The following is a 26,655-nucleotide window of genomic DNA, read 5'->3' as shown; positions in this document are numbered from 1 at the left end:
TTCAGAGATAAGGACGAGATTGCCGTTACCACCAACGGAGGACCGCTCCCGACGGGGGACCCGGAGCCAGGCCCTTCTGGGAGCCCTCCTCCTAAGAGAAGAAGGATTCATCCTCCACCTCCTTTTCAACCATCGCGCCCTGCTCAGCCCTCCTCCCCGTCCACAACCTGTGGGGATTGATACGGGGACGGACACGGTCGCGACGGGTACAGACGACGAGGTTTACGATGAGAATCTTCCGTCGTCACCTCCTCCCCGGGCTTCCCCGCCCGACGAGATTGGATCGTTTCATGCCATGATCGCCAGGGCATCCGAGCTTTTCCAGCTCTGCCCGGAAGAGAAGAAGAAGGAAGGTTTCCTTTATCAACGGCGCGAGACCAAGAGGAAGACGGTCCTCGCTGTACCTCTACTGGACGATATCTGGGATGAGGGTCTCGCCCTCCTCAAGAACCCATCCACAACTCCTGCGAGAAGGGATCGTACGAGAAGAAGTACCGGGTCCCGGACGCGGCCCCCTTGTGCCTTCGGGCACAGCCGACCCCGGACTCGGTCGTCTCCGCGGCGGCCAGGAAGAAAGCGGGGGGGGCTTCAGCCTCTACGTCAACCTCCCCCTTGGACGGCGAGGGAAAGAAATTGGACACGATGGGACGCAGAGTCATCTCATCGGCAGCGACGACGATTAAGGCTGCCAACGCCTTGGCTATCGTAGCCCGCTACGACAGGGAGTTGTGGTACAAGATCGCCCCCCTGCTGGACTTCCTACCGGACGACAAGAGGGCGGAGGCCCTAGAGATCTTGCAGGAAGGAGAAGTTGCGTCGGACCACGCCATTACGATAGCGACGGACATCGCTGACACTGGATTTCGCCAGTTGGGCAATAGCGTGTGCCTTAGACGGCGTGGATGGCTCAAGGCAACTGACTTCCGGCAGGACGTTTTTGGACATGCCGTTCAACGGGAGCAACCTGTTTGGGAAAACAGTGGACGATTCCCTACAAGCCATCAAGACAGACACAGAGACGGCCCAGGCTCTTGGTGTTCTCCAGCAACGACGGCCGCCCTTTCGGAGCACCGGAGGCAAGCAGGGTGCCTCCAAAGGTTCCAGCGGCGGATATTCAACCTACCGTCAAGTGGCCCGTTCGTCGTCACAGGAAGCCTACAGGGGACGAGGCAAGTCGGGCGGACCCCGCCGTCGTCGCTAGGGAGGACAAGGCTGCAAAGCCTCGTCGAAGCAGGACTAAACCGGCCGTGGGGTCGGGCCCCCACTGAAGCATCCCGGTGGGAGGCCGGCTGACAAACTTCGTCAGCGTGTGGGAGTCCATCTCCAACGACCGTTGGGTGCTGGACGCCCTGGCCCAGGGTCACGCGCTCCAGTTTCTAAAGGAGTGGCGCGCGTCCCCCCCGTGGCCAGGAAGGAACATCACGTCCCTCAACTTCTCTTGGAGGTAAAGTCGATGCTCAAGAAAGGCGCCATCGAGCTCGTCCCAAAGAGGCTTCGGGGCTCCGGAGTTTATTCAAGATACTTCCTCATGAAGAAGAAGACAGGAGGATGGCGTCCCATCCTGGACCTACGACGACTGAACAAATTCATCAAGGCACAGAAGTTCCGGATGGTCATCCTCCAGCACCTCCTGGGTCAGCTGGAGGAGGGCGATTTCCTGTCGTCATTGGATTTGGAGGATGCTTACTTCCATATCCCCATCCTAAAGGGACACTGAAAGTTTCTCAGATTCGTGGTCCAAGGGCGTCACTACCAGTTCAGAGCCCTTCCCTTCGGATTGAGGTCGGCACCCAGGGTGTTCACCAAGTGCCTCGCACCGGTGGCAGCGCAGCTGCGCCTGGAGGGGATCCACGTCTACCCCTACCTGGACGACTGGCTCATCCGAGCAAAGACAAGGGAGCTCGCCGCAGAGCACACGGCGAGGACCGTCCAACTACTCACGGACCTGGGATTCTCCATAAACTACGCCAAGTCCCACCTGGTGCCCGCGCAAGACACACTGTTTCTGGGAGCGAAACTCGACACAGTGGCGCTTCTGGCCTCGCCGTCGGAGGAAAGGACGAGGGCCATCTTGGGCAAGGTGCAGTGGATGCTGGTTGCGGACGCGGCCAGGGTGAGGTCCATCAAATCCCTCCTCGGAATGATGTCTCCTTGCATTTATCTCATCCGCCTGTGCAGGCTTCGGATGCGCCCGTTACAGGAGTTCCTGGACGCTCGCTGGATCCAGACGACGGGCAGCTTCAAGGACAGGATCACACTCGACGAGAGCTTCCGACGAGCGATCCGGTGGTGGGGCACCCGCGCGCATCTGACGGCGGGCATGGACTTCCAGACCATGGGCCACCAGAAGACAGTGACCACGGATGCCTCCCTGGAAGGGTGGAGAGCGCTCACCGAAAAGCTGCACGCGAGAGTCCCTCCATATCAACGTCCTGGAGCTCCGTGCAGTGTTTTGGGCCCTCAGGTCCTTTCTTCCGTCCCTCAAGGGCAAGGTGGTGAGGATCTTCACTGACAACACCACCACCATGTTCTACATCAGGAAGCAGGGCGGTACCAGATCCCCAGCCCTGTCCAAGGAGGCGCAGGATCTGTGGCATTGGGCCGTCGCCCAAGGGATGTTTCTGGTGCTTTTTCATCTGGCAGGAATAAAAAACACCATCGCCGACTCGCTCAGCAGAGAGCTGCGCTCGTGCCACGAGTGGGAACTACGGCAGGATCTAGTGGACCGCCTCTTCCGACGGTGGGGCACACCCCAGATCGATCTGTTCGCGACGGCGACGAACTCCAAGTGCCAGAGGTTCGCCAGCAGGTTTCCCCAGCCGAGGAGCATGGGCGATGCTTTCTCGTCCCCGTGGGAGGGCCTGTTCCTATACGCTTTCCCTCCATTGCCGTTGCTGGTCCGGCTCATCAACTAGCTCAAGAGGTCACAGTGCAGGATGATCCTCGTCGCACCGGCGTGGCTGAGGCAGATATGGTTCCCGGACCTTCTGGACTTCTCAGCGTCCCCGTCAATCAAGCTGCCAGTGGACGCGGATCTTCTCTCCTGGGAAGGAGGCGCCATCCTCCATCACGACCCGAAGTCGCTGAACTTGCAGGCCTGGCTCCTGCAGCGTTAGAGTTTGGAGGTTACGACATACCGGCCGACTGCAGAGGGGTTCTTGCAAAGGCCAGGGCGTCCTCAACTCTTAAATGCTACGGACACAAATGGAAGAGGTTCTCTGTCTGGTGCCACGCACAGAAGATTAACCCTCTATGGATTACAGCTCCTCAAGTACTGCCGTACCTACTGACGCGGGCCAAGGCTGGACTGGCGCACGCTTCCATCAAGATTCATCTTGCTGCGATCTCCCGATACACCAGAACCATGGGACGGACGTCTTTGTGGTCTCATCGTCTGGTGAAAGAATTCATGAAGGGACTGTTCAGATCGTTCCCGCCGGTGAAGCCTCCGGCCCCGGCGTGGGAGCTCAACGTGGTGCTGACCAAGCTCATGGGACCTCCGTTCCAGCCTCTGCACTCAGCTCAGTTGAAGTTCTTGTCGTGGAAAACAGCGTTTCTTGTGGCCATCACCTCCGCACGACGGGTGGGAGAGATCCAGGCCCTCTCCTGCAAGCCCCCGTACTTGACTTTTCACGACACGAGGGTAGTGCTCAGGACGCACCCCTCCTTCATGCCCAAGGTGCCGTCGGACTTCCACCTCAACGAACCCTTGGTGTTGCCTGTTTTCTTCCCTTCGCCTTCGTCGCCGGCAGAAAGGACTTTGCACTCGCTGGATGTGGCTAGAGCGCTGAAGTGAACTTTGTGAACTTTGGACCTGTCAACCAGGGGAAGGCTCTCTCAAAGGCTTCCATTTCCAGATGGCTCTCCTTTGCGGGATGAAAGCACACTTTTCCATGAATCAGGCCCTATGAGTATATAGCCCTGAAGAAGTTCCCACTAGATGCTAGAACTGTTAAATGAAAGAACTGTTTGCAAAGAGATAATAGCAAAATTCAAAAGGGATGGTTAATACAATACATCATTTTGAAATTGTGTGGTCATAAGAAATGTAAGCAGGGGGAGATCCAAGAAGGGTTCCATGTCATTTCATCGCAGGATGTTTTTTCGCTGTTTTTATTTTAACCACAAATTTATTAACGAAAAATCCCATCAAATTGATTTTTACTTTTTTTTGGGGGGGTTCCACCAACCCCCCCATTGCCTTTCAGTTATGATCTATTCCCAAACACCCACATCCCATATGTATACTTTTCTACCCCCCGCCAAAAATATTTCAATAGGTTGTTTCGTTAAAATAATTGCGGTAAAAAACCCTGTGAAAAAAACGTACTGCAATGAAAGGACGTTGTTCCCCAAGAAGGCGGCCGGTAGAAGAAGATGGGTGTAAGCCTCTCTCCACACCGGGCCGAGTAAGGAGCAGACAATAAAGAACCTAATTGTGTGTCAGGCATCGGGAATTCTAGATGACTTGGCACCGGAGCGACTGCATAACAACCCCATTAATGGTGAAAACATTGAAACACCGAAGCTCAACCCATCAGGCCGGGCGTCGTGGAGACGGGACAGATGGAAGTAGAAGGCTGTACTGAAGCAGGCGAGTACGGAAAGCGTTGAACCTAACGGTTCTCTGCGGGCTTCCTGAGCAGTGTCGGGCAGGGAAGGAAGTTGCTCATGCAGAGACAAAGAAGGAGAGACATACCAGCGAGCACAGGGCAGGGAAGGAGGCTGCCAGTGCGAAGACGGAGGAAGCGGGACTCACCACGGCGAGAACAGAGAAGGAAGTGTGAATGGCACGGTGGGTGAACAACGGACAGAGAGGATAATGGTGCGGAACAGCTTTACGACTAGGAAAGAGGTGCAAGCGGTACGTGAACACAGGCCTCAACGGGACAGGCTGACCACCAAGGAAACACTTTCCCATAAAGGTAGGGGGGTAGGGGCAACATGAAAAGAGCCCCCCTCACCTTAGATTACAGCATGTTTGGAACCCTGCAGGAGGGACAGGATTGGCACCAGTTAGAGGGAGGAGGAACAGTGGGACACAACACCCACTTAGGCAACAGCAGGGGAAAAAACCACACAAGAAGGGACAAGGGGAAAAACAGAGACAACTGGGCAAGTAGCTCCATTAAAGACACCAGACAGGAACAGGTGAGTGGAGAAGAGAAAAGCTATTCACAGGAGGAGTCCATATGTCCCAAGATAGAGAGTAAGGGGTGGGTGTGACCTAGCAAACCCCCCAGATCAAGTCAGCAAAAAACAACTGTGGAGCTCGGATGGGGGACACTCAAAAAGGAGTGAGGAAGCTCTCCCGAACATACCAGCACAGATACAGGAAGACAGAGAAAGGGTGCCATGGCACTCTGCAATGAGGACGTGCAAGGATGTTTTAAGGAATTTCAAGAACAATTCCTGGCCTCCCTCCACACACAGTTTGAAACACTAAAGGAGGATATGAAGCAGACGGTCCATGAAGTAAGACTTGACGTGCCAAAGTTGGAGGAAAGGACGGATACCTTGGAGAAAGTGGTCCAGCATATTGAAGAGGACAGAAAACGGATGAAGTGGTTGAGCACTTGTCCCACCTTGCAAACAATTTAGAACTTCAATGTGAGGACTTGGAAAATCATTCAAGGAGATCAAATGTCTGCATTAAAAATCTTCCCAGATCAGTAGAAGGTAAAGACTTAAAGAGCACGGTCCAGCAACTATTCGCAGAAGTACTAACAGAGGACCAAGAGATGGAGGTACAGCTGGATAGATACCACAGGGTGGGCCCCAAGAGAGCGATGAGTCCAGGATCACATCCATGAGATGTCTTGGTGGCAGTAACATCATATGCACAGAAAGAACAGATTTTAATAAACACAAGAACAGCAGGACAATTACAGATTAATGGGGAATATATTCAGCTGTACCAGGATCTAGCGCAGACAATCCTTCAAAAAAGAAGAGGAATGGGCCCAGTGGTGAGATTTCTAATCATACATCAGACCAGATACAAATGGACATTTCCTTTTGGATTATGGTTCACATATGAAGGACGTCAACATAGGTTTACTACATGCGAGGAACGTGAACAGATCCTTAATCTACAGAAGGAAGAAAATGGTGAACAAGGAGGACCACGTGGTAGTAAGAAAGGTTGCAGACAGTAGGGACGATGGAAAACAGTCCCAAAAAAAGGTGGTGGGGAACGCAAGACATCAGAATCCCAGGATACGGCAGCTCACACAGGACAAGGAAACAAGGACAATATGCAGATGAATGAGTAAGTAGATGGGAGGAGAAGCTAGAGATATACACACGATTAGAAATAGATAACAGCCTGGGTGGAGGTTGATGGGAGCAATTGGAATCTCGAGTGGTGTTTAGGAATCTCCATGACTAATACTCTGGGTATGATTGAGGGCCAGGATGGCTGACATGTGGCCGGGCAGATATAGGAACCTGGTCCCTCCTCAGGAGGAGACGGGAGTGGTGTGGGGAGAAGAAGAGGGGAGTTGGGAGTTTGCGTTAAAAGTAGGGGTGAGGGGATAGGGTTAAGGGAGGGGATCAGGGAGGGGAGGAATCAATGGTGCAGATGCAGGTGTCAGAGGGGGGAATAAGCAGGAACTAGTAGTCCAAAAGAATGAAAACCTTGAAAGTACTCACATATAATGTAAGGGGCCTGAAAACCCCAGTCAAAAGGAAAAAGGTGGAACATGTGCGGGAGATTAAGGGTGATATACTGATGTATCAAGAGACACCCATAAGGAGGGCAGACAAGGGTCAACTGAAAATGAGAAGGTATACTCAGATATATCAAGCTAATGCAGGGGAGAAAGAGGCAGGAGTGTTGATAGCGATAAGTGATAAGGGAGGAGGACGAGTGGCTGGATCCCTGGCGGATAAGGAGGGGTAAATACATGTATCCAAATCTTATACTGGAGAACTGCACGCTAACGTTGGCTTCGACATACGCACCCAATATGGGACAGGTTGGCTTCCTGAGGGGGTCCTCTCAAGACTCGATTTGCTACAGGGGAAATTATAATGGCGGGAGATTTTGACATGGCTTGGGATCCCAAGATAGATAGATAGGAGTATGCAGGCACATTCGGGGGCATCCCAAGCACTTAAAAGAAAAATGGGAATGCTGGCACTACACGATCACGATGTATGGAGAGGAGTGAGAGGACAACAGCCGGGGTACATGAATTACTCGCATGTACACACTTCCCAATCGAGGATCAATTACATCTGGGTTTTGAAGGGACTAGTGGGCAAGACAGAGGACGTAGAAGTGTACTCCATCTCCCTATCAGATCACGCCCCGGTGTGGGAAACTTTCACACTGGGTATCATAGGTGGGGGACTATGGAAATGGAGATTCCCCAGTGAACTGCTAAAGGACCCAGTAATAGCCCATACAAAAGGGGACAATAAACAACAATATTTCAATAATGACACCAGAGACACACCACCAGAAATGGTTTGGAATGTATTTAAGTCTGTGACAAGGGGAACTTTATTTATTTTTGCAATTTGTAAAGCGCACCAAACCCTCAGGTATCCGGGCGCTGTTCTTGACAATGGCTAGTATGGATCTGCATGATTTTTCCGTCACTGAAGTTTGCATGAGAAATGTACGCACCTCAAAAGATTCGTACATTTCCCATGCGAACATACACTGCAAACCACTACATACCGACACCCCACCCACGACACATTCACTACAAACCCCACACCCTCAACACATCCATCCCCACCCACACCCCCTACATAACCAAACCCTACTTACCTTTTCTTCACGCTGTGCCCCTGCAGCACCAGTTCCCTTTCACTTCCGTGGTCGGGAACTGGCGCCGCAGGGTCCTTTTTTTTTTGTTTACAGGTAGCTGCAGGGTCCCCCCCCACAACCCCTGCTCACTATACTGTAAAGTACAGTGAGCGGGGTATTGCGGGGGATACCCCCGCAGCCCTCTGCTTTTTTTTTATTTGGCAGTGGGCTTGGGGGTTGTCCCTCGCAACCCCCGCTCACTTCCGGGCAACAGGCCCCAAGTCAGTGCCCCACCAAAACACATAAACACATACCACAAAAAGTTAGAACTTTTGGTAGTTAGAACTTTTCGTGGTGTGTGTTTTAGGTCTTTTGGTGAGGGTCAGACTTTTATATTAGGTAATGTGTGCAGATCGCATGTGTCTGTTCGATTGTGTTCCAGAGACCTTGTCTGCCAAGTAAGTGGGAGCTGATTTGTGTAGGCATTTGTGTGCGATGGTGAAAGTTCTGAAGGATATACGCTCTTGTACAGGAAGCCAGCGAGTATTCCTTCTTAACGCGGAGGTTTGGGCGTGTGCTGGTATGTTTAGAGCTGTTCTGAGGGCATTGTTTTGTATCACCTGTAGTTTTTTGATGTTGTGATTGTTGGTGCCTGCATAGAGGGCAATACAGTAGTCCAGTCTGGACAGGAGGAGTGCTCTAGAGAGGGTAATGCAGCTGTCAGAGGACAGAAATGGTCTGCAGGCATTGATCAATTTGGAAGTATAGGCTGCTACTGAAGCTGTGTCGTTGACTTGCCTAGTTAGTGTGAGTGCTGAGTCTAGGTAGAACTCAAGGGTTTTTCCTGCTTTAGACACCTTTATAATGTTACCGTTGATATTGAAGACCTTAAAGGCTTCATGCAGGTTCTTAATGCGGAGTAGAGACACTAAGAGGAGGATTTCCGTATTTTCGTAGTTCAAACATAAACCATGGTGTGCCATCAAAGTTTGGATAGTTTGGTATATGACACAGAGAGGCTGAGTCAATGTCATGTAATTCAGAGATAGGGATGAGGATTTGGGTGTCATCTGCATAGTTCATGTAGGTGACACCCAAGTCATCCAGGCGGTCAAATAAGGGTTTTGTAAATATGTTATAGAGTGTTGGAGAGACACAGGAGCCTTGTGGTACACCACAGGTGACCGGGCTAGGCTGTGCTGCTACAGTAGGTGAGAAAACTCTCATCGTTCTGTCTGTCAGGAAGGACTGAATCCATTGAATGAAATTCGGTGAGAAGCGTGCCGCTGAGGCTAGATGTTTACAAAGTATGCTATGATTGACCAGATCAAATGCTCCGGAGTGGTCAAGTAGGAGGAGCAAAGCTAATTTACCTTTGTCTTTGAGCTCATCCATTTGAATTTTCAAATCCAGTAGTGCTGTTTCCGTCCATGTCTGGGGCAGAAACCAGATTGTTGAAGGCCTAGGAGTTTGTTAGCTTCCAAGTATTTTTGGATCTGGAGATAAGCTGCTCTATATAGTATTTACAGTAATTAAGGCACTGTTGTGATGGGGGGGTAGTTAGTGGTAATGTTCGGGTTGAGCGACAGTTTATTTAGTAAGGGGAGTACCCACACATTTTCCAGGTTGGCTTGGACAGTGCCATTTTCGAAAGAAGCATTGATAAGCCTCGTGAGGAAGGGAGTTATGTCGGTCGCACAGTCTTTGATGACTGCTGCCGGACATGGGTCACCTTGGCATCTAGAGGGTTTGAAACTAGTGATAATTTGTAGGACTTAAGACTTGGTGACTGATGTGAATTCAAATTGAAGGCCTGTGATATTTTGTCAGACAATGCTTGCTGGATACTGGTGCTCCAGTTGGCATCTTTGTTACAGACTTCTGATCACTCAGGATGGTGAAGAGTTCCTTTGTTTCTGATTTCGCATTTATTATTCTCTCATTGTAATTAGAACTTTTTTTCATCTGGATGACAGCCTGTTTGTAGTTTTTGGGCGTCCCAGCAAATGTTACTTTGTTTAATTCAGTAGGTGATTTTTTCCATATGGTCTCAGCCATTCTCTTTGCGTTACGCAGAGTTTTTAGTGTCGTGAGCACCATGAATTGATATGGGCTACTGGCTTAGCTTTACGCATGGAGAGAGGAGCTATAATGTCAATGGCAGAGAGGACTGCCTGGTTGTAAAGATCTACCATGACAGAAGGATTGTTTGTTTCTGTATTGACGTGTGCCAGGATAGGGTGCAGTAATGGTAAGATATTTGTTGCTGTGATGTTATGTTTGTTTCTAGATAAGGTGTCTGGTGCTACTGGTGGGAGATTGATAGACCCTGAGTTCTGGAGGATATTGAAGATGATGATATGGTGGTCCGGCCATGGGCATTGGGCGTTAGAGGTTATGACAGTGCTGCAATTGAGGTCAACTATCCAGTCAAGAATCCGACTCTTGATGGGTGTAGTATTCTTGATCCGGTGCGTAAAGCCTAGTGCAAGATGGTATTAGCCAAGGCTATGGCATTGTTATCTTTTGGATCATTAAAACCTACGTTGAGGTTGCCCATGAGGAGGGTTTGGTAACTCGGTTTAGTATTTGTAGACAACAGTTGAGCTATGTCATCCTCAAATGAGTGCATTGGGCCAGGCGCTTTGTAAATCAGGTGAATGTTGAGAGAGGCTGTCAGTGATGGAGCCAATTTGAATGAGAGTAGTTCTCCAGAGGGGAACATGGAGTTTGGAATTTCTCTGATGTTAACAGTGTTTTTGACGATGATAGCTACCCCCCCTCCTTTGGCGGTGGGTCTATCAGTTCTTAAGATTGTGTAGCTATCTGATATAGCTAGCGCGATGGTGGAGCCCGATGCAGCATGGAGGCATGATTCGATGATCATAATGAAGTGAAGATTATTTGTCGTAATGAGGTCCGCAATCTCTAGGGCATGTGCCGGGAGAGACCTGGCACTGACGAGTGCCCCCTGGATCCCTAGCTTATTTTTACAGATTTTTACTAATAGCCCTAAAAGCAGAGAGGGACAAACAAATATGCAGGTGGAAGGAGGAATTTGAGGGAAAACTGAAGATGATACTAGGGGTAATGATACAGAACCTGACAAAGAGAATACGTCTGGCATTGCAACAAATACAGGGGCAATTGGGGTTATTATGGAGTAAACTGGCAGAAAGATCCCTACTGTATACAAAACACAGATACTATATACAGGCTAATAAGGCAGACAAGCTTCTAACTAGATAAGGATCTAGGAGAGATATTGAGGTAATAATATCAGACACTATATACGTCAGATGATACACCAATGGATAGGTGAGAGGAGTATTTCGACAAGTTGAGCCTTTGCAGGATTTGGGAGGAAGATAGAGCAAATTTGGAGGGGGATATAAGGGAGGAGGAGGTGAGAAACGCAAACATAAACCTACCAAAAAATAAAGCACCGGGACTGGATGGATACCCGACTGCTTCTATAAAATGTACCAGGATATATTAATACCCAGACTGACGGAATTATTTAACACATTTAAAGCGAGAGGGGCAATAACCCAGACGATGAATGAGGCAAAATTGTTAGTGTTTGCGAAGCAGGCTAAGGACCCGCTGTTCCCAGGTTCTTACCGCCCAATTACGTTGATCAATTTAGATGCCAAATTATAGACAAAGATACTGGGCGACAGAATGACACAATTATTTCGGACACTGATCAACCAGGATCAGTAGGGATTCATACCGACAAAGCAAACACTGGCTAATACGCAAAGGGTGTGTCACCTTATAGAAAAGACAGAAAATCATCGGATGCCGGCAATTCTTGTGTCATTGGACGCAGAAAAAGCTTTTGATAGGGTAGAGTGGCCTCAATTATATAGAACAATGGAACATATGGGATTTGGGACAGGCTTTATTCAAAGGGTGAGTGCGAACTATCAGTCCCCAGCAATCCGGGTTGCAGTAAATGGGACAATTTTTAAACAAGTGATTTTGGGAAGGGGTACAAAGCAAGTGGGCCATTTTTCGCCTTTGTTGTATGCAATCTATTTAGAGCCACTGCTGGCATGAATCTGAGCAGCAGATCAAGTGAAGGGTATAGCAATGGCAGGAAATGAACATCAAATAGTAGCATTTGCAGATGACATGTTAGTGGCCCTATCTACACCATCTACCCCGTAATATTCACTATCAGCGCTCATGAAAGAATTGGATGAGTTTGGGATAATATCGGGATTAAAAATTAATAGAAAAGTCAGAAAGACTGAACCTAACAACGGAACTGGACACCCTGGATAGATTGTCACAAGAAATACAGTTAAAAAAGAAGGCGGGAGGAGGGATAAAATACTTTGGAGTCACATTGACGACCTCGCTCACCCAAATGTATGGGGCGAACTATCCACAACTATTGGAGAAAATTAAACGAGAGATCACAAAATGGAATCCCCTAACTACGATGTGGTGGGGGCGAATGGTAGCAGTTAAAATGATGATACTCTTGAAATTGGCATAGCATTTTCAGGCTATGTCCATTAGAATCCCAAAGACCGTTTTTAGATCCTTGAACAACATGGCAACGGCATACATATGGAAAAGCAAGACACCTATGGTGCCGATGCCTACCCTAACGGCATCAAGAAACAATGAAGGCCTGGTGTTTCCACAGTTTCGCAGATACTCTGAGGCAGCTCAGTTAAGGATAATGAAGGAATGGTTATCAGATATGCCACAGAGTATATTGGCGAGACAGGATAGGGTGGGAGCGGGTTCCCAGCTCTCAGGGATACTGTGGCGACAGCATAGACAGCAAAAGGTTAAAATAAGTGAAGTGTTAGGGATGGGAATCCAGACATGGGATATGGCGGTTAAGAGAGGTGCATTAACGGTGAACCCCTCCCCATTCCACCCAATTTTCGGGAACCCTGAGTTTCAACCAGGGATGGAACCACAAGCATATAACAAATGGGAGGAGGCTGGATGCAGAACAATTGGAGACATATATCAGGGGAACACCATTAGAACATTTGAGGAATGCAAGCAGGTCCTGGGGCTAACGGAACAGGAAAGGTGCAAATACAACCAACTGAAGTGCTTGTTGATAACACCTATAATTAGGGAGGCAGCCACTAGACAGCTGAATCCTTTTGAGACCTATAGAACAACAGATACATGGTCGAGGAAACTATTCTCGAACATAGATAGATACTTGAAAATCCAGGAGGAAGTCATCCAGTGGAACTATATGAAGCGATGGGAAAAGACATTAGGGGAACATATAACAAGTCCACAGTGGGAATACATATGGGGTATCATCCCAAACCGAACAAGATCCATACAGTTGAGGGAAATGTGTCAAAAATACTTCCCCAATGGCACTACACACCCAAAAGGCTCCAGGCAATGTTCCCATCCTCCTTGGAGAAATGTTGGAACGGCTGTGACACAAGGGGATATTGGAGGCATACCTGGTGGGAATGCCCAATATTACAACATTTTTGGAACGAGAAACGGAAACAAATGGGGGCGATGATAAAGGATAAAGTATGGATGTGTGGAATGTGGGAACCAGGGGAACCCACAGGGTCACAAAAAAAGAGGATTTATGACTGCTGATAGCAGCGTGGTTGGCAATAGCTCAACAGTGGAAAGAGAAGTCTGCAACCACAATATACTAATGTCTCCAGAAAGCGTGGAACTTTGTCGCCCTAGAGGGAGTGACGTACAAATTACGGGGGCAGCAAGAGGTCTTTAGGAAAGATTGGGGACAGGTGCTATCTTACTTGCAGAGTGACTATATGATACAATGGTGTCCGCACAAATAAGGATTTTGGACCTGCTTTGATCATATGGCTGAGAATATAGCAAATGGACTGCTGCACCAGGAAGGGGGGAGGGGCGAATGTGGGAATGTTTACAGGTTTACAGGTTTTATTATGTAAGAAAACAAATAAGAAAATGTAAGCAGGGGAGAATTTATATCCTTGGATAAGAGAGCTTACTAAATAGAGAAGAAAGTCTGTGTTACTAATAACATAATTACGAGTGCTAGTGTATAATCTGATACAATTTATTTGGTTTATTTAAGGTGTTATTTGAAGTAAATTCAAATCTAGTTTGCAGCTTGTCATCCCTCAGAGGACAGAAGCCAACTCAACCAGATTTCTAGGAGTATCATGTCACTGTTGAGCTAGCAAATGGCAAAACATAGGGTGCAGTGACACGGCTACTTACACAAAAAAGCTCAATCATGGTTAAATGTTTAATCTTATAAATGGGCTAATGTAGTAATAGGTGCTAGAAATGTGATTACTCAACAGGTGGAATCTAGAATGCTGGTAAAGTTCCATGGTGTCTCTGAAATGTCAGCTGGCCGCTGATCCCTGGAGGTGACTTCTCTGGTGTCTTTGTTCACTTTCTAAGTTGATTAATACTTTAGTCTACAAATGGCTAATGTCTGCGAACCTTGTATATTGCAATACGATATTAACCTGTCTACTAAATCATTGGCCTTCTAACTCGTCCTTTAACTCTTCTCCCCCACACCATTGACAAATGATTGCTTGTAGAACCTACTGTAATGTCTGAACATATGCAAAGCCACGATAGACCCTACACTTGCCTTACCTGTAACAACTTCAGTATCATTACCCTCTACCTTAATATTATACAGAACCCACCATCACGGCCAAAGGCCCTTCAATGCAAAGCTCTGGTACTTCCATGATCTCCTGCCTTGTAGATTGTCACCATAGCAATTGGCTACTGCACCCTGACATTCTGCTTAGATATGGACTCAATCTTATGCAGGCAGACCGCTAGATCACTGAAGCTTCCTGTCCATTTACATTATGCATTCTTCACCTCTTCCTACCACTGTATGCACCACTTTTTTACAGCACCTGTTGCATGCTATTATTATTATTATTATTTATTTCTTCCAACGTCCTGCATGCCCATGGTCCTCAGGGCGCACATCTAACAGAAGACAGGCACACATACAATAAAGCCAGGAGAGAATAAGTAAAGTGTGGAGGTTGTGTAACAAACCAATACTCATGTTAAAGAGCATAGCTTTAGTGGCTCTCTTAAAAGAGAGCAAAGAGGGTAACATTCACATTCCATGCCCTATGGGTACAGACATCAAAGATTGTGCCGCCAAATCTTTCGCACTTGTAACGAGGCTGTGCAGGTTTTTGATTGACATTGGAGTGCAGACTTCTTGTGGATTGCGCTGTAGACAAACTGTTCATCAGATATTGAGGTGCCTTTAAAGAATAGAATTTGTATGTGAATTACATCATTATGTGAAATCCTATGTTCGACCGGGAGCTAATGCAGGTCACGTCTAGAAGATGTCACATGATCATTTTTAGCTGAGCCGTGGACAACCCTTACTTCCCCACTTTGCACAGTCTGAATGGCTTGGATGTTAGCCCAAGAGGTTCCTATAAAGAGCCTGTTACAATAGTCCAACCTTGCATTGACTAAAGCAGTAGCGTGAAAGTCTCTATTTTCCAGGAACAGATATGGCTGATAACTGATTAAGCAGTCTGGTAACATTGGAGCAGGGTGAACAGAGGTGGGAGACATGAGATTTCATTGATAGCTCTGCATCAAAATAAACTCCCAGTGTCTATTTGTTTTGCCACAGGTATCGTACATCCGATGATGGAACAATGGTTAGCTAGGTCTTCACTACATGAATCCCCTACATACACCCGTGTGCAGTGTGCAACTTTAGATAACCTCCTTCTGAACTATGGCTCCTGTCCATTAAAATGTCACTGGGCATACTGTACCATCTGCTCGACAAAAGAAATTGAAAACTTGACAAATTCTTCAGGCTTGGAAAATAGTCCTTCTCATATCGGAAGACAACGGATGAGTTGTTGAATGATTGATCTGATTTGCTTCTAGAATTGTATCCTGCATTCTACATTCACATATGACTTTGGGAGTCAATATCGAAATGGATTCACGGAAATAATCAAACTGGCTCCGATCATTACTGAAATATTTGGGGGATGAGTAGTAGCTCTGACAGTAATGTATCAGTGGTCCTGCACTTATCTAGGAAGCAGGCTTGTCATAGCAAGCATCCTGTATGTTCTCACCTGAACCCCATTCTGGGTTTTGATCAGAACATATACATGCAGGTCGTATACAATGCTAATAATTATACTCACCGTTTTCTTAGGATCTGATTGGGCTCTTTCTAGGGCACGACGTAACCTCTCCTCCTGGTGCATCCTCTGTTGCTTCATCTTCTCCTCCCGCACCCTGATTTGAAATGAATTACATGTTCAACAAATCTGGAATATAGACTCAACCTGCATGAAAATAGACTATGTTTATAAGTCGAATTACTGCATGAATGAGAGTGCTACACAGCCATAAGATGCTCTATGGTAGAGGTGTGCAATCTGCGGCTCTCCAGATTGTTTGTACTACAACTTTTATGATAACTCACCATGTCCATGCTGGCTAGGGCTGATGGGAATTGTAGTCCAACATATCTGGAGTGCCCAAGTTTGCAGACCCCTGCTCTATGGAGTTATGGTCAGGATTTATAAATAGTCACGAAGAAGCCCTCTCCAGTGAGTCCCATCATTTTGTTTCCTATATCACACCAACTCAAACTGCTCTAATTCATTTCAGATTCTTGCCTCGATATATGAAACTCAAACCAGCTGTAATATAGAATACATTACCCACCGTAATCTTATTTCTGATGCGTGTATCTGCTTAGGTTCACATACTTTGCGTAGGCTGACATCTAGTGGTAGGTGCAGAGTTTCGAAGTTCGAAAAGGGACATCAACTGGGCATGTTTGTAATAATATCCCTAGGGTGGTGTGTACTGTACCCATGGTCCTTCATGCATCGAGGTCCCTCAGATTGTTTTGTTTCTGACATGAGGGACATGATATGTATGTGTGAGTACAGGAAAGTAAAGGAAACGTGTAATACGTCTGCGCAATAGCACCTGGGGTGTTCCAAATACTGAATTGGATTACCAAATAAATGATCTCAGGCCCAAATAACCGAACTGAATCAAAGAATATGGCAAAATAGTACTTTATTATCAGTTCTATAAAGTAGGGGAACCTGGCGAACAAACAGATTGTAGCTCACAAACTCTAAGCACATTTCCATTATGCAAAAGGCTTTATACCTCAATTTACATCAGCTATGATGTCATCCTACGTATCAAACAATAAAAACCTATCCGGCAGAGGGATTCGTTAAGGGAACATATATATCTATAGTCTATACGAGCATCAGTATTATCATTGACTACCCCTTATCTGGTAGGCACGCCTTGAACAACCTCTAACTGCATAAAATACTGATAATAGCATAATACCAGCAGCGGATAGGCTTCTGCGACAATGTATAGTCCACCAATACAAAGGCCCTTACGATTGGTTGTCGTCCAACCTTGGTAATTCATCTTATTAGCAGCACGTAAGCAACAAAAACAGAAGTGCTAGGGAACAACGTCAGACAACTGCCCTCCTTAGCTAATTACCCGACCATCTCTCAACAGTTAGGCCCTAAACCAATGGTTCTTCTCTGTAGTTGACCTTGCTGACTGTTCTCTTCCTTAGAACTTTAAAGGGAGTGAAGTTACATTGTGGATTTATTTTATGGATGGGCCTTGTTTTCCAGTCCCGAATCACGTGTGAGGAGACCATGATTTTTTTTCCATTTTGCCCTTCTATTAAGTGCTATTTGATTCAATTATAAGGGGTGCTATTACTCTCCTTGGCCTCTGGAGACATGGTTTCTCAGTCATGCATGCGCTTTCTGCATCTTTGATTCTACAATATTTGGCACTCACAAATGTTCACTCCTTTACTTAATCTAAGCGAAATATGTATTAGGTACATGGTTTATCCTCTTTAACTCCTTTCGTGCCTTGAAGTTGCTTCTTGCTGCAGCATCCTAGATTCGGAGCCAAACAAATATAATTTGTTCTTGCTCAAATCTGTATTCCAGCACCTGTCTGCTCTGCAGCCTTTCTCTTTCTCCACTAGGCTTCTCGCTTACTATTATACGATATTGACATCCATTTTCTCAAAATGGCTGCTTAACTCACGTTGTATTTCCCACATTATATTTCCTACGTTAGCAAGCTTCTAAGTTGTCTTATCAACCTTGTATTTCTGCGTATTGTGAGACAGGCATGGTATCAAGAGATGACACAGACAACAAGGTTTAAGTTCTAAACAGTAAACCTCTTTATTTAAGGTTAGGATGGTGTAAGGCCTAGCTTGCCCGTTCTCTAATTTGGTATTTCCCTCAACTGATGCAACTAAAGAAAGTCAGTAAGTCCAAAACAAAAGTTTGGCTGTGTCAGAACTTATTCTTGCCCTTGCTTCTAACTAAACACAGTGTAGGGACCTTCTTGCTCAACAGAAATAGTGTTGAAAAGTCAAATGCAAAACATTGAATTCTCAAGTTGTTCTCTGGCTCCCTTCTCCAAGTTCAAAGCATACTAGTTCACAAAGTTCATAAAGGTTTCTCAGGGATCCCTTCCCTAAGCTTTAAAGCACTAATTCATGAAGGTCAAAGCGCTTCTCTCCAAGTTTAAAACATATTTGTTCACAAAGTTCACCAAGCTTCAACAACTGTTCTCCAGTATTCAACAGGGCTCAGGGCTCTGGGTTCTCCATCTCAAAGTACAACATTTCTTGTCAGTATTTAACAGTCTCCCTCTACTTGACAGGAGCGCTGGATTGCATCTATGCCCACCATAACACCTGTCACTATAGTATCATAGTGTTCGCCTGTGTAAACACACAGAACAACAACTTTACATAAGAAATACCTGAATGCGTCTTCAAGAATTAGACGGATAAAGCAAATGTGTTGTACAATCCTTGCAAAGGTAGGAATTGTGTTTTTGGACGGTGTTCAGTGACGGTGTCGTTTTTATACTAATATGCATGATTATCGGGGGATTAAACAGGAGCTTGATTGTTCACATGTTGATGTTGCTGTTTCTGTTGACAGAAGATCCTGTGTGGTATTTAAGAGCAACTATGAGTGTTGGAATTGTGGAAATAACTCTACATTGTGGAAGAAGTGTTATGTGTAATTAGCAGGTACTTTTTTGGATGTAAACTTGTTGTTCTTTGTGTTTACACAGACGAACACTATGATACTATTGTGATAGATGTTATGGTGGGCATAGGTGCAATAATAGCATTAATAGTCAAACTGGTGATATGGTATTCTTTCTTTTTATCTTTCTTTTTAGTGCATTTTATACGACTACAAGTGTTTTATGTGGGAGTCACCCACAGCACAAAGTGTTAGAAACAACATAAATAATTGCGAAAGGACATCCCCTGATGAATGTTCTACCAATGTGGTGCGATGAACAGAAACATGTTGGGATTTTGAAACAAGGACATATTATTTTGATTGAGTTGCCATTTTTGTAAAATTGTGTCTGATGAATTGCGTATTGTTGAGGTATGATTATTGATGTGTGATTTAGTGTATATGTATATGTGAAGCTTTGTGTTTCGTTGGGTGTATAGTTTTTATTATTATGATGTGTCATTGTAACGCTCACCTGATTCTCGCAGAGGCGCCGGTCTTGACTGGGCGACTACCGTATCTTCAAAGGTGATGTGTAGCACCCGGTTGGCTCTTTGGGCTGGACCTCTGTGCACTGTATGCCTGACGTGTAGAGTAAGATGTCTTAGGTAAGTGAATGCCGAGCTCTCCATCTGCCTCGGGGCAGGGTGCTGTAACCAGTTTCTTCACTGGATAGGTAGCGCAGGCCTCTTGACTTCAGAGGACTGCTGTCCGTCGTTTACTGCACGAACGGTAAGTTTCGAGTCATTCAAATGTCTTTAAAGTCTTTAGTAATGATGTCTCTTGTTTTGCAGGGTTCCGGCGATGGCGGATGACGGGCTGAAGTGAGTTGAAGATGGAACCCGTGTGATGAATAGAAGCGCCTGGAAGCACGTAAGTAAGCGCTTGTTGCCTGCTTCACTATGCGCTCTAACTGTCTTTTTATTTTGCAGGTACGAGTTCGGAGCGGCTGCAGGGTGCCGGAATACCCACTGGATTAGATGTGGAAAGGAGTAATGGCACGTGAGTATTAAAGTTCCCCAATGTCTTTAAACGCACCTTGTTTTGTCTTTCAGATGCGGGATGCAGCGCCGAAGGCCTCCGGAGCGTGCGAAGAGTTGGTAAACTTTTGTCTTTCAGATGCCGGAATGCAGTGTGAAGACCTCCGGAGCGCACGAAGAGTAGGTAAGCCTTTGCCTTTCAGATGCCGGAATGCTAACCTGTTCTTTCTTATCTTTATAGGTGTTGCTGAAGACTGGATTCAGGATGGTAAGCCTTTGCCTTTCAGATGCCGGAAAGCTAACCTGTTCTTTCTTGTCTTTATAGGTGTTGCTGAAGACTGGATTCAGGATGGTAAGCCTTTTTCCTTAGGCCCAGGACCGGATGCAGAAGACACGATGAGCGTTCTGCTGCAGAGGTTGCAGAATAACGCAAAGCAAGATTCATCCACCGGGTGTGGTTTAAATAGCCTCCTGTAGTGCTTAGGTGTCTCCTTCCACAGCCACGCCTAAGTAAGAAAAGAGTTCCTGGTAAGAAAAGAGTTCCTGCCTTCCAGAAGAGTTCCAGTGTTCTGAATCTAGGGAGTGGCTCCAGCCCCACCCAACAGGAAAAGTAGTTCCAAACAGAAGAGGATCAGAGGCTCAACTGGCAGGCAAGTAAGCAGCATGGTCTGCTGAAGGTAAGTCCACCCAAGCATTATGAGCCCGGCGCTTCCAGCGCTGGGACTGGGCATATTTATGAGCCTGGTGCCACTGGCGCCAGGACTGGGTCCAAAAGGTCCCAATTGGAACCTGGGTTATGGATCTGCTTCCAAGGGAGTTGGGAAAACCCTGACCTTTTGGAAGCAGAGATCATGACAGTACCCCCCCTCAAGGCCCCTCCCAAACCGGGCTTCTCCGGGGGTTTTGGCTTGTCAGGAAATGTTCGGTGAAATCTTTTGATTAGGCGAGGAGCGTGGACATATTCAGCAGGTTCCCAGGATCTCTCTTGGGGGCCGTAGCCTTTCCAGTCAATTAGGTAGAATAGTTTAGATTTGGAGATCTTGGAGTCCAGAATGCTTTTGACTTCAAACTCGAGTTCTCCATCCACTAGGATAGGTTTTGGAGATTTGGTTAGTCGGGTTTGAGGTTGCACAGGTTTTAATAGAGAGACGTGGAAGACCGGATGTATCTTCATGTGCGGGGGCAAGTCCAACTTGACCGCTACTGGGTTTACTATGGTAGTGATGGAATAGGGACCAAGGTATCTTGGGTTGAATGTGCGTGGCCCTTTTAGAGATAGATATTTGGTGGATAACCAGACTTGATCCCCTACTTGATAGTGAGGGGCTTCCTTCCGATGTTGATCTGCTCCTTTCTTGTATTGTTCTTTAGCCCTTTGAAGGTGAGAAACAGCTTCCTTAAAGGCTTGGGTGATTGTAGAATGCAGGTAGTCTACTGCTGGTGTTTCAAGATCTTGGAGGGGATCCAACTCCGAGGTTTGAGGGTGACTGCCGTACAAAAGAAAAAACAGGGTTTTCCCAGTTCCCGAATGGACAGAGTTATTGTAGGCATACTCGGCTATCCAAAGGATATCTTTCCAAGTTTTTTCAGTTTGTTGCAGCATGCAGCGTAAATACTGTTCCAGAGTTTGATTGGTCCTCTCGGTTTGTCCGTCGGTCTGAGGGTGGTGACTGGTCGATAGTCTCACATCAATTTGAGCCGACCGACAGCAACTTCGCCAAATATGAGAAATAAATTGACTACCTCGATCCGAAATTAGAACCGAAGGAAAACCGTGCAGTCGGACGATGTTTTCGAGAAATTCTCGGGCCAGAGTTGCTGCTGTTGGCAAGCCTTTGAGCGGAATGAAATGCGCCATCTTGGAGAATAAGTCCACGATTACTAGAATCGTATTGTATCCGGAGCATGGAGGTAGATCAGTGATGAAGTCCATAGAAAGCGTATGCCAAGGGCGAGGTGGGATGTCAATAGGGCGTAAGAGGCCTGCTGGTCTTTCCTTTTGACTCTTGTTTTGGGCGCATACTCCACAGGACATTATAAAGTCTCTGATATCTTTTTTCCAAGACGGCCACCAGAAGTAGCGCTTGATCTTTTCTGAGGTCTTGGCTATACCGGGATGACCTTCCATTAAAGAGTCGTGATAACAAGAGATTACTTTTTTCTGTAAATCTGTGCTGGGTAGGTATAATCGTTCTTGGAAATACAATAAGTTGTCCTTTACTGCAAAGTCCTTTCCCTGCAGATGCCAATTCTGTATGTCTGCTGTAGTTACAAGTTGCCTGGCTTTATCCTTAACTTTCTCTATGGATTCTGTGGCGATTACACCCAGAATTCTTTGTTCGGGAATGATTGGTACAGGTTTAGGGTTGACCAAGTGTTCTTCCACTCCCATCCGAGAAAGGGCATCGGCTTTACCGTTCTTTGTACCAGGTCGATAGGTAATTATGAAGTCAAACTCGGCAAAGAATAATGCCCAACGGAGTTGTCTAGAGGATTGGGCTTTTGCGGTCTTCAAATATTGCAGGTTTCGGTGATCCGTAATCACAGTAACGGTGTGTCGGGCCCCCAGCAGATAATGCCGCCAAGCCTTAAAGGCAGACTTGATAGCCAGAAGTTCCTTGTCAGTAATCGTGTAATTGATTTCAGGAGGCGAGAATGTAATTGATTTCAGGAGGCGAGAATTTGCGGGACCAAAATGCCACGGGATGCAACTGATTGGTTACCGGGTCCTTTTGTGATAGAACTGCCCCCATGGCAAGGCTTGAAGCATCAGTTTCCACGATGTAGGGGAGTTCGGGGCGAGGGTGTTTTAAGATTGGTGCAGAGATAAATTTAGTCTTCAAATCCTGGAAAGCTTGTTCCGCCTCGGTAGACCATTCAAAACGTTTGTTTTTCTTTAACAAGGCAGTGATGGGCTGGACTATTCGAGAGAATTCGGGGATAAACCTGCGGTAAAAGTTAGCGAAGCCTAACATGCTTTGCACACCTTTTACGGAGGATGGTGATGGCCATTTGAGAACTGCATCGACCTTCTTTGAATCCATACGCACTCCGCCAGGTGATAATATGAATCCCAAGAATTCAACTTCAGTCACGTTGAAAACACATTTTTCCAACTTAGCGAAAAGTTTGTGTTGACGCAATCTTTCGAGGACCATTTTCACGTGTTTCCGATGTTCAGATTCCGATGAAGAATAAACGAGGATGTCGTCAATGTAAACAACAACACATACATCTATGAGCTCTCTGAGGACATCGTTCATAAAATATTGAAAGGCGGCCGGGGCATTGCAAAGTCCGAAGGGCATGACCTGATATTCAAATAGCCCATACTTGGTGCGGAAGGCCGTCTTCCATTCATCGCCCTCTTTTACTCGTACCAAGTGGTAAGCTCCTCTAAGATCCAGCTTTGTATATATGCATGCTTTTCTGACTTGGTCCAGGAGTTCAGGGATCAAAGGTAACGGATATCTATTCTTAACGGTGATCTGGTTCAGGGAGCGATAATCGATACAAGTTCTAAGGTCTCCTTCCTTTTTTGGAACGAAGAACAAAGCTGAAGAAGCAGGGGACTTGGAAGGACGAATAAACCCATTTGCCAGGTATTGATCCAGGTATTGTCGAAGGTGAAGGTTCTCAGGCTCGGTGAGGGCATAAATTCTACTACAAGGAGGAGTAGATCCAGGTATCAGGTCTATCTGGCAGTCATAAGACCTATGAGGAGGTAGAGAGTTAGCCTGATCCTTCCGGAAAACATCTTGGTATTCTAGGTATTCGGGAGGTAACTGGGGAGTCTCTGAAGAAATTGCGGCCAGTGCAACACCAGGTGGAGGGTGACAAGTAGAGACACATTCTGGAAACTGGACCGTTCTTGCTCGCCAATCGATCAGAGGATTGTGTTTCTCTAACCAAGGTATTCCTAGAATAATCTGAAACTGAGGGGCCTTGATCACATCGAACACGATCTTCTCATGGTGTCCATCTTGACTTACTAGCGTCACCTCTTGAGTGGTATGCGTTACTGGCCCGGAGGCTATCTCCGTACCATCCACCGTAGTAATGACGTCCTTTACAGCCTTGGGACAAAGAGTTAGATTCATCCTCAAAACCATTTCATGATCCACATAATTGCCGATGGCACCGCTGTCGACGTAAGCTTCAATTGCATGTAATCGATCCGGATTATCAGGGCTAATGAGGACCATAGGTATCACGAAATGCGAGGTCACGGAACTGGTTTTCACGCTCGGCAAGAGGACCTCTATTCTTGTCGGGCGAGGTCGTTTCCCTGCTCAGAGTTTGTAACTTTGGTAACTGCAGCTCCTACTGCCTTCTTGGCAGGTTTCACCGGACAGTCTCGAAGAAAGTGCCCTGAGTTTCCGCAATATAGGCATAATTGCAACTGTTTCCTCCTTTCCCGCTCCCTTTGTGTTAGAGGACCTTTCAGACCCCCTATTTGCATGGGTTCCCCGGAGTCTACTCCTTTGGAAGGAGTTGGCGGTTTGGAAAATACTCGAGCATCAAACTTGGAACGATCGGCCTTCCTGTTCTGCAGCCTGTGATCTATTTGAACGACCAAGTCTATATAATCCGAACAGTCTTGTGGGGGATTCACTACTTGGGCTAAAACGTCTTTGAGCTCTCCACGTAGACCTCTATAAAACAGCGTAATCCTTTTGTCCTCAGGCCATTGAGTTTCCACTATTAGTCTATTGAAAGATGCAATATAAGCCAAAAGGTCTTGATTACCCTGTCGCAACGAAAGAAGCTCATTGTCCAAGGCCTGCCCCTGTGAATGTCTTGCGAACAGTTTTTCCATACTAAGCTGAAAGGCTTGAAAATCATGGAGAACCAGATCATCTTGATTAACTAGAGGGATCGACCAGTCTGCCGCATTGCCACTAAGGTACGAAAGTACAAAAGCTACTTTTGCTTGATCAGTTGGAAAGGCTGCTGGCCGGCATAAGAAGTGCAACCGGCACTGATTGATAAATACTGCAAACCTCTTTGGGTCACCAGAAAATCGTTCGGGCGGAGCCAGAGGTACATTCCCAGGTAGGTTGATCTGCACTGGATTCATAGAGGATGTTGAAGGAAGATTTGCCCCTGATGCGGGTAACGGGGTCTGTCCGGCTTGTGACTGTAGCACTTGTCTAGCAAGATTGTCTGTTCTCTCCTTGGAAATGATTAGTTTCCTTCTTAGAGCATTCGTTTCCTGACGAGCTGCATGCACTTCTGCCCTTAGTTCCCCAAGTAACCGGGCTAGGGGGTCAGTATCCGAGGTTTCCATAGCGCCTGGGCGAGAGTTTTGCGGTAGGCTTTGCGTTCTGTAACGCTCACCTGATTCTCGCAGAGGCGCCGGTCTTGACTGGGCGACTACCGTATCTTCAAAGGTGATGTGTAGCACCCGGTTGGCTCTTTGGGCTGGACCTCTGTGCACTGTATGCCTGACGTGTAGAGTAAGATGTCTTAGGTAAGTGAATGCCGAGCTCTCCATCTGCCTCGGGGCAGGGTGCTGTAATCAGTTTCTTCACTGGATAGGTAGCGCAGGCCTCTTGACTTCAGAGGACTGCTGTCCGTCGTTTACTGCACGAACGGTAAGTTTCGAGTCATTCAAATGTCTTTAAAGTCTTTAGTAATGATGTCTCTTGTTTTGCAGGGTTCCGGCGATGGCGGATGACGGGCTGAAGTGAGTTGAAGATGGAACCCGTGTGATGAATAGAAGCGCCTGGAAGCACGTAAGTAAGCGCTTGTTGCCTGCTTCACTATGCGCTCTAACTGTCTTTTTATTTTGCAGGTACGAGTTCGGAGCGGCTGCAGGGTGCCGGAATACCCACTGGATTAGATGTGGAAAGGAGTAATGGCACGTGAGTATTAAAGTTCCCCAATGTCTTTAAACGCACCTTGTTTTGTCTTTCAGATGCGGGATGCAGTGCCGAAGGCCTCCGGAGCGTGCGAAGAGTTGGTAAACTTTTGTCTTTCAGATGCCGGAATGCAGTGTGAAGACCTCCGGAGCGCACGAAGAGTAGGTAAGCCTTTGCCTTTCAGATGCCGGAATGCTAACCTGTTCTTTCTTGTCTTTATAGGTGTTGCTGAAGACTGGATTCAGGATGGTAAGCCTTTGCCTTTCAGATGCCGGAAAGCTAACCTGTTCTTTCTTGTCTTTATAGGTGTTGCTGAAGACTGGATTCAGGATGGTAAGCCTTTTTCCTTAGGCCCAGGACCGGATGCAGAAGACACGATGAGCGTTCTGCTGCAGAGGTTGCAGAATAACGCAAAGCAAGATTCATCCACCGGGTGTGGTTTAAATAGCCTCCTGTAGTGCTTAGGTGTCTCCTTCCACAGCCACGCCTAAGTAAGAAAAGAGTTCCTGGTAAGAAAAGAGTTCCTGCCTTCCAGAAGAGTTCCAGTGTTCTGAATCTAGGGAGTGGCTCCAGCCCCACCCAACAGGAAAAGTAGTTCCAAACAGAAGAGGATCAGAGGCTCAACTGGCAGGCAAGTAAGCAGCATGGTCTGCTGAAGGTAAGTCCACCCAAGCATTATGAGCCCGGCGCTTCCAGCGCTGGGACTGGGCATATTTATGAGCCTGGTGCCACTGGCCCCAGGACTGGGTCCAAAAGGTCCCAATTGGGACTGGTTGGCACTCGGAACCTGGGTTATGGATCTGCTTCCAAGGGAGTTGGGAAAACCCTGACCTTTTGGAAGCAGAGATCATGACAGTCATATTGACAAAATAATTTGAATTGATACATTTTGTTAAGGTTTACTGGGTCAATTTTTTCAGGACTTGCAGTGGGAGATAAGA

General features: G+C 46.9%; 1 protein-coding gene across 1 annotated transcript in view; it reads right to left on the bottom strand.

Moving 5' to 3' along the window:
- CFAP100 (cilia and flagella associated protein 100) overlaps positions 1 to 26,655 on the bottom strand; it is a 260,512-nt gene that overhangs the window by 7,339 nt on the left and 226,518 nt on the right. The window contains exon 15 of the mRNA XM_069643397.1: positions 15,946 to 16,039. Coding sequence (XP_069499498.1) covers positions 15,946 to 16,039 — 94 coding nt within the window. The remainder of the gene's footprint in view (positions 1 to 15,945; positions 16,040 to 26,655) is intronic.

The sequence above is a fragment of the Ambystoma mexicanum genome, chromosome 2p (genome assembly GCF_040938575.1).
Source record: "Ambystoma mexicanum isolate Mex_15411 chromosome 2p, UKY_AmexF1_1, whole genome shotgun sequence".
NCBI lineage: Eukaryota > Metazoa > Chordata > Amphibia > Caudata > Ambystomatidae > Ambystoma > Ambystoma mexicanum.
This window is presented reverse-complemented; position numbering and strand designations above follow the sequence as displayed.